This window comes from Schistocerca nitens, chromosome 5 (assembly GCF_023898315.1).
Source record: "Schistocerca nitens isolate TAMUIC-IGC-003100 chromosome 5, iqSchNite1.1, whole genome shotgun sequence".
NCBI classification, from domain to species: Eukaryota; Metazoa; Arthropoda; class Insecta; order Orthoptera; family Acrididae; genus Schistocerca; species Schistocerca nitens.
In genome coordinates this window covers 166,673,847-166,689,893 of record NC_064618.1, presented here as the reverse complement: position 1 = coordinate 166,689,893, position 16,047 = coordinate 166,673,847, and the positions used below count along the sequence as shown (strand labels likewise).

The following is a 16,047-nucleotide window of genomic DNA, read 5'->3' as shown; positions in this document are numbered from 1 at the left end:
ACAGAGGGGGTCCTACAGCCGATCAGTTCCAGTCATTCCACCAGGAAGGAGGTACACGGCTTGTGTTCTCTGTAGTTCAACCATTCCTAGACAGTCAATACCGCAGTTCGATCACATACACATTGTTACTTTGTGCCAGGAAGGGCTCTCAACAAGGGAAGTGTCCAGGCGTTTCGGATTTTCAATGTTTTTCAGACATGGAGGAGATACAGAGAGACAGGAACTGTTGATGACATGCCTTGCTCAAGCCGCCCAAGGGCTACTACTGCAATGGACCTACAGATTATAGCTCGGAAGAACCCTGAATGCAACACCACCATGTTGAATAATGCTTTTCATGCAGTCACAGGACATCATGTTACGACTCAAACTGTGCACAATACGCTGCATAATGCACAACTTCACTCCCGACGTAAGTGGTGAGATCCATCTTTGCAACCACAACACCATGCAGCTCAAAATGGTTCAAAAGGCTCTGAGCACTATGGGGCTTAACATCTGAGGTCATCAGCCCCTAGACTTAGAGCTACTTAAACCTAACTAACCTAAGGACATCACACACATTCATGCCCAAGACAGGATTTGAACCTGCAATCTTAGAAGCAGCACAGTTCTGTACTCAAGTGCCTAGAACCACTCAGCCACAGTGGCTGGCTCAGGATTGGCATCATGTTCTCTTCACTGATGAGTGTCGCATATGCCTTCAACCAGACAATCATCAGAGACATGTTTGGAGGCAACCCGGTCAGGCTGAACGCCTTAGACACACTGTCTAGTGAATGCAGTAAGGTGGAGGTTACCTGATGTTTTGGGGTGCCATTATGTGGGGCCGATGTACGCCATTGGTGGTCACGGAACGTGCCGTAACGGCTGTATGATACGTGAATGCCATTGTCCGATCAATAATGCGACGTTACCCCCAAACCACTCTGAGGGACCTACACCGAACCGCAGTTGAGGAGTGGGACAATCTGGACCAACAGTGCCTTGATGAACTTGTGGATAGTATGCCATGATGAATACAGGCATTCATCAATGCAAGAGGACGTGCTACTGGGTATTAGAGGTACCAATGCGTACGGCAATCTGGACTACCGCCTCTGAAGGTCTTGCTGTATGGTGGTACAACATGCAATGTGTGATTTTCATGTACAATAAAAATGGTGGAAATGATGTTTATGTTATTTCTATTCCAATTTTCTGCACAGGTTCCGTAACTCTCAGAACCAAGGTGATGCAAAACTGTTTTTAATGGGTGTAGCTGCTAAGATTGGCTAAAGGGAGAAGTATTGCAAAGGCCGCTCTCGTGTACATACATAGTTTTGTGCAGGCTGCAGACAGTCCTGCCATTAAAATACTGGAGACAAAATTACATATACTGATGTGATTCAGATTGATTTTGACTGTCTCACACATGGCTAGCAAATGAAGATGAATGCTCACCTCTACTGCCTATGGACTCATCGAATCCATCAGATAATGTCAGTTCATTAAAGTTAATCTCTATTAACTTATCTAACTTTGCACAGAACTATTTTAAGTGGTCACCATATGGAGGTGCCGTTTTGAGTCTAGTCAGGAACAACAATACACAATTAAATTGATGATGTGCAGAAATTTCACAACCTGAGTTCTACTTTGTGAGGTGAAGCAAAGGACCCTTTGAGACAAATGAGGTCTGTTCAAAAAATTCTGGAGCTTTGCCCACAAAATTTTTCTATGCTCACCTTTTACTTATTGTGCGTGGCCTCCTTTGAAATATTCTCCTCCACAATTGATACACCACTCCCAACACTTTTCTACTTCTGGAAGCAGTCTTGATATCCCTCTTGCTGCACTACGTGAAGTGTCATTTGCAAATTTTATTTTATCTCATCTATCATTGCAAATCTCTGTCCTATCTACTGAGTTTTCAGCTTTGGAAATAAAAACAAGTTCTCAGGGCCAGGTCTGGAGAGTATGAAGGATAAGGTAGCATCCGGAGAGTACGGAGGATGAGGCAACACACTGATTTCGTTTTTTCTGCAATAGTCATCCACCAACAGGGATGAAGGTGTGGGTGCGTTGTAGTGATGCAAGACCCACGAATTTCTCGTCACATTTCAGGCTGTTTCCTTCTTCTTCTTGAACTTTTTCCCAACTGTGGTGTGCGTACTGTAAGACCTTCGGTACACACACCATCAGATTATTTGACTTGTCGCTCTAACGAAGTAGGCGACTGTCAGCAATATGTCTCGTGGTCTTATCGTGGCATGTTTATCTTCTGCCGTTAGGTCAGACGATAGAAATGCCACTTGCACGCTTAGAGTAGTAGATTGATGGTGACCAACTTTAAACAGAACTTGATTAATTTTCACACACATTTATTAAAATAATAAAAAGCATAGAAATTACTTAACTTGATTCTGGATGCTGTTTACAATTGACAATCTGAAGTTCCTTTGGTCTTGGTACGTTAATCTTATTCTCACATATCTCTGATACTTGACAAAGTGTCTATACGTTTCTCTTCATGGCTATGTACAGGAATATGATAATCTTATTTGGCGCAGACTGAAACTTGACTATAGACTGGTACAGACTAATGCAGGCTGACTAATCGGAGGTCTGTACACTCGTTATAATACCTCAAGTGTTCAGGTATCACTGCACGAGTGTGATCCGCGAGGAGAAAAGGTTCTACGTTAGCAGCAATCTCATTGGCTGCGTTACATATTAATACGCGGATCAGCGGAAGCAGAATTTGGTCTGTCTCTAAGACAGCGCCATCTCGTAGTGCGGAGATGGACGAGCACTGCACCTGCGATGTTGTGCTTAGTGAGGCACGCTCTATTGGGAAAGTTGTGTATGCACTGACTACGCGGAACTATGTACACAACACCAACACACTGTGAAGACTGAACCCTGGTCTCAAGATCATAAACATAGTTCCATGTTGTTCTCCTGTGCATGATACAGAATCTCTTCACAGACTGTGAGGCGAAAGTCTTTCTCATCTTGACCCATGAGCCATTGGATGAACTTGGTGGCAACAACATGCTGTGTCAGGATATGACATGATCCAACTGAAATGTTACATTCTCCTGCAGGCAGTCTTTGATTGATACGTGCAATTTTGTTGAAGATGCTGACATGAACGTGTTGTTAGGACATCGAAGGGCTTCCTAAATGAGAATCATCTTTAACTTCTGTCTGGCCATTTTTAAACAATGTGAACCATTTGTAACACTGAGTATGGCTCAATCGCTCATAACTGTAGGCTTCCCCCACCATTTGGTGTGTCTCTGAAAAGGATTTCTTGAGTTTCAGGCAAAATTTAATTCAGATGCCTTGCCTCTTTAACTCTGCCACCTCGAAATTCTCAGACTGTGCGACACAACATTCTACTCAATACAGCACCGAACAACAGCTAGCAGACATACAACAACGAAACTTTCAACAGCTACACATTAAACACAGGCATGCACAGAGGTACCAACCGCGTTTCTATCAAACACACCATTAACGCGAAATTATGCAGACAGGCAGGCAAAGGCTTTGCTGGTCTTATCTACAATCAGCCAGGCACAGTGAGCAATTAGAGACAATTAGTTAATCATGTATGTAGTCACATTAAGGCCTTAGCAGCTCCTAAACCTGACATCAAACTTCAAGAAGTGGTTCTTTTGGAAGCAATTCTGGCTATTTTGTAACCCACGGGTCATCATGAGTGGGAGATAAAAGTGATTGAGTCTACAGTCATTACATTAGACCAACAGACAGATATTTTGGAGACAAAACATCCGGACCTTGAGTAGATCAGATTCAGGAACAGAACCTAAAAATCCACAAATAAATTCCAGTAACTTAAATCAAACAGGGAATATGAAGAGTGTTCATATGGAATATGCTGATCGAAAAGGAAACTAAAAATTTTGTAATGAACCTCATGCTACTACCACATGCAAGAAGTTTCATGCACTAGCTGTAGACAGTCAATGGGCATTTGTTACAATAAATAATCTGTGTCTTTGTGCAAGTGCTCTTGTCATTTTACTAGCAAGTGCAAGGCTCCTACTTGCAAGACATTCAATGCAATGCATACTACTTTGCTCCGCAAATCAGGTGACACAAGGTCTAATCACACTGATGACTCTAGAAGCTGCACCTTGCCCCATCAAACTGCTATAGGGAGGTTGGATGATAAATGTAATTGTCTGCAACAGCTGTTGTCAACATTAAAGACAGCAGAGGTAGGTCTTGTAGAGTATTACTAGACAGTGCAAGCAACTACCTTTCATAACTAATGTCATGGTCAAGAAACTGAAGCCCAGCAAACATTCATTTCCAGTGAACAGCATAAACAAAAGCTTTGCTATTTCTGTATCAGACATTTGTAACATTGATGTGTCTCCAGGTTTGAAGATCCTCACATTAAGACCACTTGTGCTATGGTGGATTTTCTGATTAATGAGCTACCTTGTATGTTTACTGACATATGAGATTGGAGCATAATGTTTGGTTAGACATTTGCTGATCCTGACTTTCATAATCCTACCAAAATAGATATGGTTCTGGGGTGGATGTTTTCTTTTATATCTTAGGCAAGTAAATACTGGAGAAACCACATCAACCCACAATGACTGACACAAAATTTGTTTGGAAGTTTGTTGGGTAGAATTTCTCCAACTTCATCTAAGACTACATGCAAGCAAGTTAAGATTCCCACTAACAGGTTGCATGCACAGGTGGCAACTTCTGCAATAGCTGAATCAGTCCTTGGTCTCACTGAGCACCAGCGTCAGCTGCAGCAACATAGTAAATGGACATCAACTGTCCCAGGTCACGGATGATGTGCTGGTCAAGGAGGATACCTTTATTCCCTTGGTGTGGAGGCTGGGTGTCATCGAACAGCCTGGGCGTGATTATAAAGTTCATGTAGTGATGGTGCAAGCTGCCAATGATCAGGTTAAGAGGCCTACAGTGAAGCCGCATGCCCTCCCTAAGCAGTGAAGCAATGGTATGTTCCTTCCCATTTTTTGTGTTGATTCTCGACGAAAGCCCACAGCCAAAACTATCATTTACAGGAAAACAATTCCATGTCCTGATTTTAGCTGAAGAATCTGTACATATTTTCTTGTATACTGATTACTGTGAGTATCCATTTCTTAATTAGTTTGTATGTCAAATACTAGCATTTCATATACCTCGGTATAGTGTAATAATATTTATCTTTATTTTTTTCCACGATTTGGAATTCACATTCTCATTTTTGCTGTTTCGTTAAATTTATGATAAATTATTAAAATGACACGCCTTATTACAGAGTGTGAGTATATCGAGTTCTGCCACTCACTTCTGGCACTGCTAGTGCCATCTAGTGCTACATTTCAGCAACTGGTCAGGTCAACATGTGCACTATAGCCTGCTCCTGGTTGGGAGCTTTTTAACTGCTTCTGTGTGTACGTGTCATCCGACCCTTTGTTCAGGGCAGACAGGTAGTTGCTGAGACATCACAGTGAGTAGATGTATGTCTCAGTTAAACTATGCCACAGTGAGCAGAAAGTACACACATAAAAAAAAAAGTTTTGGATCACCCTTGTTACCAGAACTCCTGAAGATGGATGTTGACTGTGGATATTTTATCACAGACACAGTTCCTTTGTTCAGAGATGTCACTAAACCTGTCCAAAGATGTTAACAACCACACATGAGCAGTGCCTATTAAACAGAGGGGGTCCTACAGCTGATCAGTTCCAGTCATTCCACCAGGAAGGAGGTACACGGCTCGTGTTGTCTGTAGTTCAATCATGCCTAGACGGTCGATACCGTGGTTCAATCGCATACGCTTTGTTACTTTGTGCCAGGAAGGGCTCTCAACACAGGTAGTGTCCAGGTGTCTTGGAGTAAACCAAACTGATGTTGTACGGACATGGAGGAGATACAGAGAGACAGGAACTGTTGATGACATGCCTTGCTCAGGCCGCCCAAGGGCTACTACTGCAGTGGATGACCGTTACCAATGGATTATGGCACGGAGGAACCCTGACAGCAACGCCACCATGTTGAATAATGCTTTGTGTGCAGCCACAGGACGTCATGTTATGACACAAACTGTGTGCAATAGGCTGCATGATGCGCAAATTCTCTCCTGACGTCCATGGTGAGGTCCATCTTTGCAACCATGGCATCATGCAGCATGGTACAGATAGGCCCAACAACATGCCAAATGGATTCGTCAGGACTGGCATCACATTCTCTTCACTGATGAGTGTCACATATGCCTTCAACCAGACAATTGTCAAAGATGTGTTTGGAGGCAACCCGATCAGGCTGAGTGCCTTAGACACACTGTTCTGCAAGTGCAGCAAGGTGGAGGTTCCCTGAAATTTTGGGGTGCCATTATGTGGGTCCGTCGTATGCCGCTCGTGGTCATGGAAGGCGCCGTAATGGCTGTACGATACATGAATCCCATCCACCAACTGATAGTGCAACCATATCTGCAGCATACTGGCGAGGCATTCGTCTTCAATTAATGACAATTCGTGCCCCCATTGTGCACATCTTGTGAATGACTTCCATAGAGTGGGCAGCATGTTCTCCAGACATGAACCCCATCAAACATGCCTGGTATAGATTGAAAAGGGCTGTTTATGTACGATGTGACCCACCAACCACTCTGAGGGATCTACACCGAATTGCCGTTAAGGAGTGGGACAATCTGGACCAACAGTGCCTTGATGAACTTGTGTATAGTATGCCATGACGAATCAGGCACGCATCAATGTAAGAGGACATGCTACTGGGCATTAGAGGTACCGATGTGTACAGCAATCTGGACCACCGCCTCTGAGGTCTCGCTGTATGGTGGTACAACATGCAATGTGTGGTTTTGATGAGGAATAAAAAGGGCGGAAATGATATTTATGTTGATCTCTATTCCAATTTTCTGTACAGGTTCCACAACTCTCGGAACTGAGGTGATGCAAAACTTTTTTTGATGTGTGTATTTTATCATGCCCTTCGTTAGAATAACTTGTCAAATACCTTGTTTTATGTTTTATCAGGAGCCAGAGATCTGCAAGTGAACAGTTTCGTAAAATTACACACTGGGTCTACAAAGTTCTCATGGGATTTTCTGATAAATAATGATGTCCTGTGAGTTCACAACTCTTATGTGCTGAACGAGGGTTAGTCCCTTATCAGTCTTATTCCAGATATTCTCTGGGCCAGTTTTATTTTGTCCACCTTGTATGTAGATGGGAATGGTCCCTTCAGCATATCTTTCATTATTGCAACCCTCTAGCCTAAACCTTTATTAGTCAGTGTCCCACACCAATACCTTTATCCCCACATCTCCTCTCCTGTTATCCTTCACTGCACTCCATGTAACCTTTTTACCCCCTCCTCAACTGAAAATTTTGTAATGAACCTCATGCTACCTCCACCTTGCCCTTTTGTGTCTGACCCCTTCCATTTCCCAGAAAATTACATGGATTTTTAATGTGAAAACCATTAAAAAACTGAGGGCTACTCATCAGCAAATGGAGAGATGCATGTTGGGAATAATGACGAGAGACCGGAGAATCAACAAATAGATCAGTGAAACTTGGAGTGAAATATGTAACTATGAATGTAATGAAAATAAAGTGGAGTTGGGTGGTACCCGTAGCTAAGTGAATGGATGGTATACAGATCAAGAAGTTCTTTACTGGTTCCAAAGTGATACGAAAAGACTGAGTACTTCATAGTGAAATATTGTTACATGACATTAGAAACCAGCAGGAGCAAAATGAATAGCTGAAGTATGAAGGAACCCTTTACACCACAATGGACTTCAAATAGCTGATGATGATGATGAACAAATTTTTTACAAATCAAGAATGAGGATAGTAGGGAGATGAGATGCCTTGGCAGAAAATATTTAGGATTATTTTTGCAACAAGCTTTTTTTTTTAGTTAAATTGAAACAATTTACATTTCATACATTAAAACTATATGACACAAGAATCACGTACTCTCATACTTGCCTCATACACTCTTGTTTCTGTGAAATTTCTTGCTTTATGTAACTTATCACCAGCTGTCAGTTTGTCACCAAGAAAGCTTTTTTCCATCTGAAAATTCAATTCAATTAAAATGGACATGAATTCACTAATTTATTTACTAGTTAAACTTCATACCAATTGCCATAATACTCATTTTTCCATCTGCTTTATAGATGTAGTAAGTGTTATTAGCACTGATGGAAGAATGGTGTTTTAAACAAGGTTGTTCACTGATTCATTATGCTCCATAAATCACTCATTAAAGAGAACCTTCAAGTATGTCAAATGAGTCAAGATATTATATTAACAAAGTGAAGCAGTTATCAGATACTGTACAAATAGTTTACTATTGTTACATACAAAGAATTTAATGTTGGATGTTAGCAAATGATATGATTCTTCCAGTCTGGATTGCAAAAGGGCTGCATGGAAATATGGTAAAGGAGATCTAAACCACTGGAAAAGATTACTGAATGTAAAACAATGATAAACGGAAGTAAATCTGAATATATGCAAGATTTAAGTACCTAGGAAGTAAAACAGAAAGGAATTGGAGACACAGTGCACGTAACAAATTGTGAATAGCAATGAAGGAATCAGCATTCTTTAGGAGAAATGAGATTAAGAAAAAGCTTGATGAAGTGTTTTGGCACTGAGTAGTAAGATACTCCAGAGAAAACTTCACCAATCAGAAGGAAAAACAATAAGATGTTACAGGCTTTCGAAATGTGGACATGCCTTGAACAATTTGTATGATATTTTGACAGGCTGGATACAGCAGTAGAAAGAAGCATGTACCATAACAATCGAAATGATAGAGATCACAATAGTAATAATTACAGAAACAGAGATAATTGTAATTTCTATCAGGGTCAAAATGGTAATAGAGACAGAAATTTTGAACATCAGCAGAATAGGAATAATGGTGATAACCATGGGCAATTAATAGGAAAAACAGTCATAGCGGTAACTATTCGGAAAACAGCAGTATGCCTCAATGAAGGTCCACAATTTTGGGGTGAGTAAACATAACAAGTACAGTACCCCTAAGTTACACTTACAATTAGACAATAATAACAGTATTAATAATGTGCCACAGGTATCTGAAGTTCAACAGAAGGAACATCACATTTCTCATTTACGTTCTGATCAAAAGTTTTGGCATACTATGTTTAATTATGATGATGTAGGTACTAATCACAAACCATAATTTGAGAGTAATGAGAATTTTGATGTAGTATGTACTAATGATTTCTTCTCTAGGTTAGAAAACAATGTTATTGATGAATATAAAACAGGTGACGACTGTATTGGATCTGAATTAGGTGATATTTTTGATGTAGATGTGAATGAGAGCTGTGAAATGACCGAGGTTGGTAAGTCTGAGACTCGTAGTTTATTGCAAATGAATGTAGGTGAGGTGTGTGACTTTGATGTAGATGAGACTTGTGTTGTTAATGAAGTAATTTTGGAAGAATATGATGATGATGATGATGATGAGGAGGAGGAGGAGTATCATGTGTTTGTGGAGTTTAAGAATAATAAAGTTTTAGAGGTGTTTGTGAATACAGGTAAGGTAAGCACTGTATGTGATGATGTAAGTGACTGTCATGGAATACCACAGTCCAGTCAAAGCAGTTTTTCATTAATGTCATGCAGATTAATGATCCAAACAGTAAAGGTGAGTTATCTGTAAGCCTAGAGAATAAAGGTGAAAACTTTTTGAAATTTGTTTGGGGCCAGATTGATGATAACATAGATAAAGTGCATTCTGGAATAAGTTAGCTGTGGCTGGTCAAAATTTGTATTCAAACTGGTAGAGTGAATTGAACAAACTAAAGCTGTGAAACCAGTGAAGTTGATAAAACCCTGCAATAACAGCGTAGTTGCAGCATTTGATGAAATTTAAAGTAATCTTTTACATGACATGTCTAAGAACAGAGATGATGATTCAGATTTTGGATGTCATTAAGATTGAGATTAAGATTGATCAGAGGGAAGGGAACTTTTTCATTGTTACAGGTAGTCCAATTTGTGACATATCTGAACAATTCAGAGACAAAATCCAGTATAGTAAGAATTTTGTGGAGATGTCCATTGCACTTATAAAGATAAGAGGAGCTACTGGTAAGCAAAGCAAGTATGTAAAATGCCAAGTATGGTTAACATTTAGTATAGAGGACATCTATGAACACAGATGCATAATGATCTTTAGTCTAGAAGACAATATTCACTATGTTTGTAGATTTATAAGACCATGTAATTGTGTTTTGCTTGCCATGAATGTAGTATGTAAGACCATGTAGTTTCTAGAGTTCTATCATATCCATTGGCTGAGTCTAAATTTATCTGTAGATTCATAAGACAGTATAATTCTGTTTTGTTTGACATTAATTTACTATGTAAGATGATGTGATTTTTAAAGTTGTTGACTGAGTTAAAAATCTATGATACACTATATAGTTGTGTTCTGTAACATATTTGTGCTTTAGGATTTGATACGTATATACCATAAAACTAGATGAGTAGATCATTTTACGGTTCTGAATTGGAACAATAGTCATAATTTGTACTTTGAAAATGAGGAATAGTATCTGATCATACCTGGGTGTAATGCTTTAATAGTCCATTTTTAAAACTGCATTTAGCTCATTTTATTAATGTTTCATATGTGCACCTGACGTAAGTCCCATATAATTGACTTTGAAAAATGACTAAGGAGAGTACATCTCGTGTTATGTGAAGAAGGTACTGAACAGCATATTTAGTACACAAAACAATGTTTCAGGATTTGATGTGATTGCTAGACAGGAATTTACCTGTCTGTTGGAGCACGTGATGAGAACACTAGGGAGGAAGCTGAAAGATGTTGGCAGATCCACTCCCCACACTGCTGTATGGCTGTACCATGCTCGACCAGTCAACTTGCAAGAGATTGTGGGTGCTGGATAACACACTCAAGCATCTGTCAACTGCATCTGTGTTGTGACAGATATTTGTGAATTGTTAGCCAAGACTGTTAAGACAGTGTTATTCAGCATAAATGCATTTTTTTTTAAAGTAGGGGGATTGACTTTCCAATACATTATGTAAATTTAAATTAGTATGTATTTTTTTTAATCATTTGTAAATGAATCTTCTAGGTCTTTACGTATGTAGGTTAGTCGTATGGACAATTATCAAATAGTGTGGAAGACATTTACTAGTGTAGACAATATAATATTTTAGTCCTCAAGCTACTGGATTGTGTCATCATTCTAAGCTATTTATGACTACATTAACCTGAATTTATCCTGAGTATTGCAATACTGTATCTGAATGGAACTTGAGTTGAGGGCACACTCATGCTTAACTCTGTTTTGGGTACCCCTGGTCATCGTGACTGAGTGTGCGTACTCATGGAGAGTGTACAACTACTGATTGAGGCTGGATGATTCTTACAGTTACTCATTGCATATTATTGAACTGACCAATGTGATTATGAACTTTATTCATTTTGTTGTATCAAAATATTTTTTGCTGGTTTGTACCTGGTGTGGTTTGGATTCTTGGGTCGATCGCCACATCGTCAACTCAGGCCCTAATATTTTTCCATTATTTTGTTCTTTCATAAGTCAATATATCCTTAAATACTCTGGTTTATGTGGCTGATTGATTCTGTACTATATTCTTACTCATGATTAAGTATATTCTTCTGGTCTGTATCCATCGTTGTGAGTTTTTCGAGTCGGCTTACTTGTCATATACTAGGCTCTGAAATTTTTCTCTTCTCGTTTGAAGATTTTGAACGAGAGATTTTACAGATGTAAACTTAAAAATTGTAACACTAGTAATTTAAATTGTCTCTGTACTTATTTCTACAGTTTACTGGTGTAATGTTGTAGTTTTGACCTCGTATTATTCGTCTTGTGATAGTATGTTCCACATATCTGAAAATCTAAATATCATATCCTGATATAGTATATCCTGACTTGTATAGTAGATATTTTTCTTAGGTTTTCTGTAATATGTTATGTATCAGGTACTTCAATACATCTATCTGCTATCCTAGTATCAATTTGTACACCGTTTGGCAAATCTTGTAGTCTGTCATATAATATTGTTAACACCATGTTTCCAAATTCTGTGAGGGGAATATTGCAATAGGACACCCTACTCTAACATTACCTTTTTTTTATAGAAATAACGGATACCATGTATACTATCGATTCTTGTATAGCTGTATAACTGTTTAACTAAATGAGTTTCATATGATTTTGTATACGATGTATTATATTTCAGGCTAAGATGTATAAAAGGAAATTAATTTGTTAGTTCTCTGTACACCCAGTTAAAATTACTCTTCTTTTAGAAATATTTGAAATTACAAAATATCTGGTATACTTAAAATTCATATTATTAATTGCACAATCTAGCACTAATTATTAAATTTATTTATGGATTCATTTATAAAATAATGTTATATGTTGGTGATGATTCTTCTTTTGTCAAGAAAGTACGTAAACTCTTTTTGTTTTGTAAACTTTTTGGAATACAGTTAGTACTGCAGAATGTAAGGAGTAGTGAGCATGCCTCTGATGGAAACACATGTATTTTTAATTTTGTCTACAACAATGTAATTGATGGTTGTATGAAAATGGAGACTGTGAAGTTAGTGTGATATAGAAGAATGGGATAAAATAAAAGAAAATCATAGCAACAGACAGTTCTTCATCAGTCATCAGGAAGCCACAATGTTCAATCAAAATTTCAGTCACAAGAATGTACCCCTACACACAACAAGAGAAAATGAAGATAAGTAAAAAGTTTTTCTTTTGTATATCTTACACCTCATGAAGCTTTCAAAACTTGTGCAGAGACAGAAAATTTTAATAGTGATGTGTGAGTGGGTAATATTACAAACAAAACATGAAGAATAACTAGAACTTCAGCTGTGATAGTAGTGCTGTTGCATGTCAGTGGCAGACACCAGCACAGGGTGACTCACAGGATGTGGTAAGTTAGCAAGGAAGATGTGGATAATAAATGTTAACTGATACAAGTGTTAAAGGACATATCACTAGACTAATTTGAGAATGCTTGATCAAATGTGTACAGAGGATCCTGTTGAAAAATACATTGTTTGCAAAGAGAAACAAACAGATTTGCTCTATTGGCAAAGAGCATCACATATACATGTGATGAGCAGTTATGTTTTTGGTGTGAATAAATTTACACATTGTGTAAATGAAATTGCAAATATCTGATAAGATGCCATAGAAAATTTACTGGGCGCCTCTTATGAGAGAGCTCCAGTATGTTTTTATTTACTTTGTTGTGTCATACTTCATCTTGGTGAAGCCTGGCAGCTCTAGCCAGTTACAGTTTGGAGTCTAGGACTGCTGCCATTTGAAAAACACTAGCCAGCCTGGCTCATGTGAATACCACCTAATTTAAACTCTCAGTCTCAGGTGTGCTCAGTTAAGCAGTCAACGTTGTTAGCCAGGCCAACAACAACCAAAAATGGGTGAATAGGGAAAGAATTCACGTAGTTGCACATTTTTGTACAGTGGTAAGGAGAGTGTCATGAACAAGAACAACATACAAGAAAATCCCCACCTGTAGGGTGTGAGCAATGGTGTGTGTGTGTGTGGGGGGGGGGGGGGGGGAGGCATTTAAAAGTAACTTTTTTACATTTTTCTTGAATAACTTGAAAACTGTGGCCTCTATCGAAAATGTTTCCCAGTTACAAAATTAAACTACAATAAATATCTTCCAAAAATTGTCTTACTTATTTTTTCTCTAGAACTAATAGTTTATGTGTTACAGGCGATGGAAAAACTATGATTTATTAACAATAGCGTTTTAATGGTATAAAATTAATGTTTACTGTTAAAGGAAGTGGGTTAAGACTAAATTGAAATGACTTCACTATATCTAACAAGGGGAGGTCCCTAGCGGAGGGATCGACTTTTTGAAACAGTGTATACACTGATGTAAGTTAAGGACCACTGCAGCCATTCACCCCGGTGGGCCCTTATTTACGAGTAATCAACAGAAAAAAAAATCTGAATTTTGTGTAATGCTCTGTACCTTTCAAAATAGTAACAGTCTACGTACTGGTTGTATAGTGTAATAGTTAAGGTACTAATCTCACATCCAGAAGGTTGTTGATTCAAATCTTACCAGTAGATCAAAATTTTTATTTTTATTTTTAAACCTTTATTGAAATGACTTTGACCATTATTTTTATTCAGTTAATTGGTTTAAATGTAATGTTTTCCATTCACTTGTCATGCCACAGTAGTCATCATATGAAAAACATCATTTGCTCTCATTTCATTTTCCACTCGGAACCATTGTTCATGTGATTTTGATTACTGTTATGCATTAACTTCAATTTAATTGCTTCCATTTTGCCATCTGGTATTTTAGTCTATGTTACTGCATTCATTATTTCTATTTCTCACTTTGTTTGAATTTTGTTTCACTTATAATCCTTGTTTTCATTTAAATCATCATCATCATCAATCATCCATAGTGCAATACAAATATATGTTTTAAATGTTTTATAACGACTGTCACACAAAAAGATGTATTTCTTGAAACGAAAACTGTTTAAGCATTATGACAGATACATAAAAATAATTAAATTCATATTCAAAAAGATTCGAAGTGGAAAAAGAATGACAGGAACAAAGAATAAGAGCAACTGAAGAAGTTAAAACATTGATTAAAATGATTTGACAAAGGAATATAAATAAAAGAAATCGCGAGTAAACCAAACAAAACAATGATCAAAGTCATTTCAATAAAGATTTAAAAATTAAAAAAATCAATGTACTTCTACATCTACATCTACATCCATACTCCGTAAGCCACCTGATGGTGTGTGGCGAAGGGTACCTTGAGTACCTCTATCAGGTCTCCCTTCTATTCCAGTCTCGTATTGTTCGTGGAAAGAAGGATTGTCGGTATGTCTCTGTGTGGGCTCCAATCTCTCTGATTTTATCCTCATGGTCTCTTCGCGAGATATACGTAGGAGGGAGCAATATACTGCTTGCCTCCTCAGTGAAGGTATGTCCTCGAAACTTCAACAAAAGCCCGCACCGAGCTACTGAGCGTCTCTCCTGCAGAGTCTTTCACTGGAGTTTATCTATCATCTCCGTAAAGCTTTCACGATTACTAAATTATCCTGTAACAAAGCGCGCTGCTCTCCGTTGGATCTTCTCTATCTCTTCTATCAACCCTATCTGGTACGGATCCCACACTGCTGAGCAGTATTCAAGCAGTGGGCGAACAGGTATACTGTAACCTACTTCCTTTGTTTTTGGATTGCATTTCCTTACGATTCTTCCAATGAATCTAAGTCTGCCATCTGCTTTACCGATGATCAACTTTATATGATCATTCCATTTTAAATCACTCCTAATGCGTAATCCCAGATAATTTATGGAATTAACTGCTTCCAGTTGCTGACCTGCTATTTTGTAGCTAAATGGTAAGGGATCTTTCTTTCTATGTATTCACAGCACATTACACTTGTCTACATTGTGATTCAATTGTCATTCCCTGCACCATGTTTCAATTCGTTGCAGATCCTCCTGCACTTCAGTACAATTGTCCTTGGTTACAACCTCTCGATATACCACAGCATCATCCGCAAAAAGCCTCAGTGAACTTCCGATGTCATCCACAAGGTAATTTATGTATATTGTGAATAGCAACGGTCCTACGACACTCCCCTGCAGTACACCTGAAATCACTCTTACTTCGGAAGACTTCTCTCCACTGAGAATGACATGCTGCGTTCTGTTATCTAGGAACTCTTAAATCCAATCACACAATTGGTCTGATAGTCCATATGCTCTTACTTTGTTTACTAAATGACTGTGGGGAACTGTATCAAACGTCTTGCGGAAGTCAAGAAACATGGCATCTACCTGGGAACCCGTGTCTATGGCCCTCTGAGTCTCGTGGACGAATAGTGCGAGCTGGGTTTCACACGATCGTCTTTTTCGAAACCCATGCTGATTCCTAC

The 16,047-nt window shown here is 38.6% G+C and overlaps 1 protein-coding gene across 1 annotated transcript in view; it reads right to left on the bottom strand.

Annotated features, from left to right (window-relative positions):
* The window catches only part of LOC126260325 (PC-esterase domain-containing protein 1A-like), a 169,705-nt gene that overhangs the window by 84,327 nt on the left and 69,331 nt on the right, over positions 1–16,047 (bottom strand). The window contains exon 4 of the mRNA XM_049957650.1: positions 8,010–8,096. Within this exon, the coding sequence (XP_049813607.1) occupies positions 8,010–8,096 (87 nt within the window). The remainder of the gene's footprint in view (positions 1–8,009; positions 8,097–16,047) is intronic.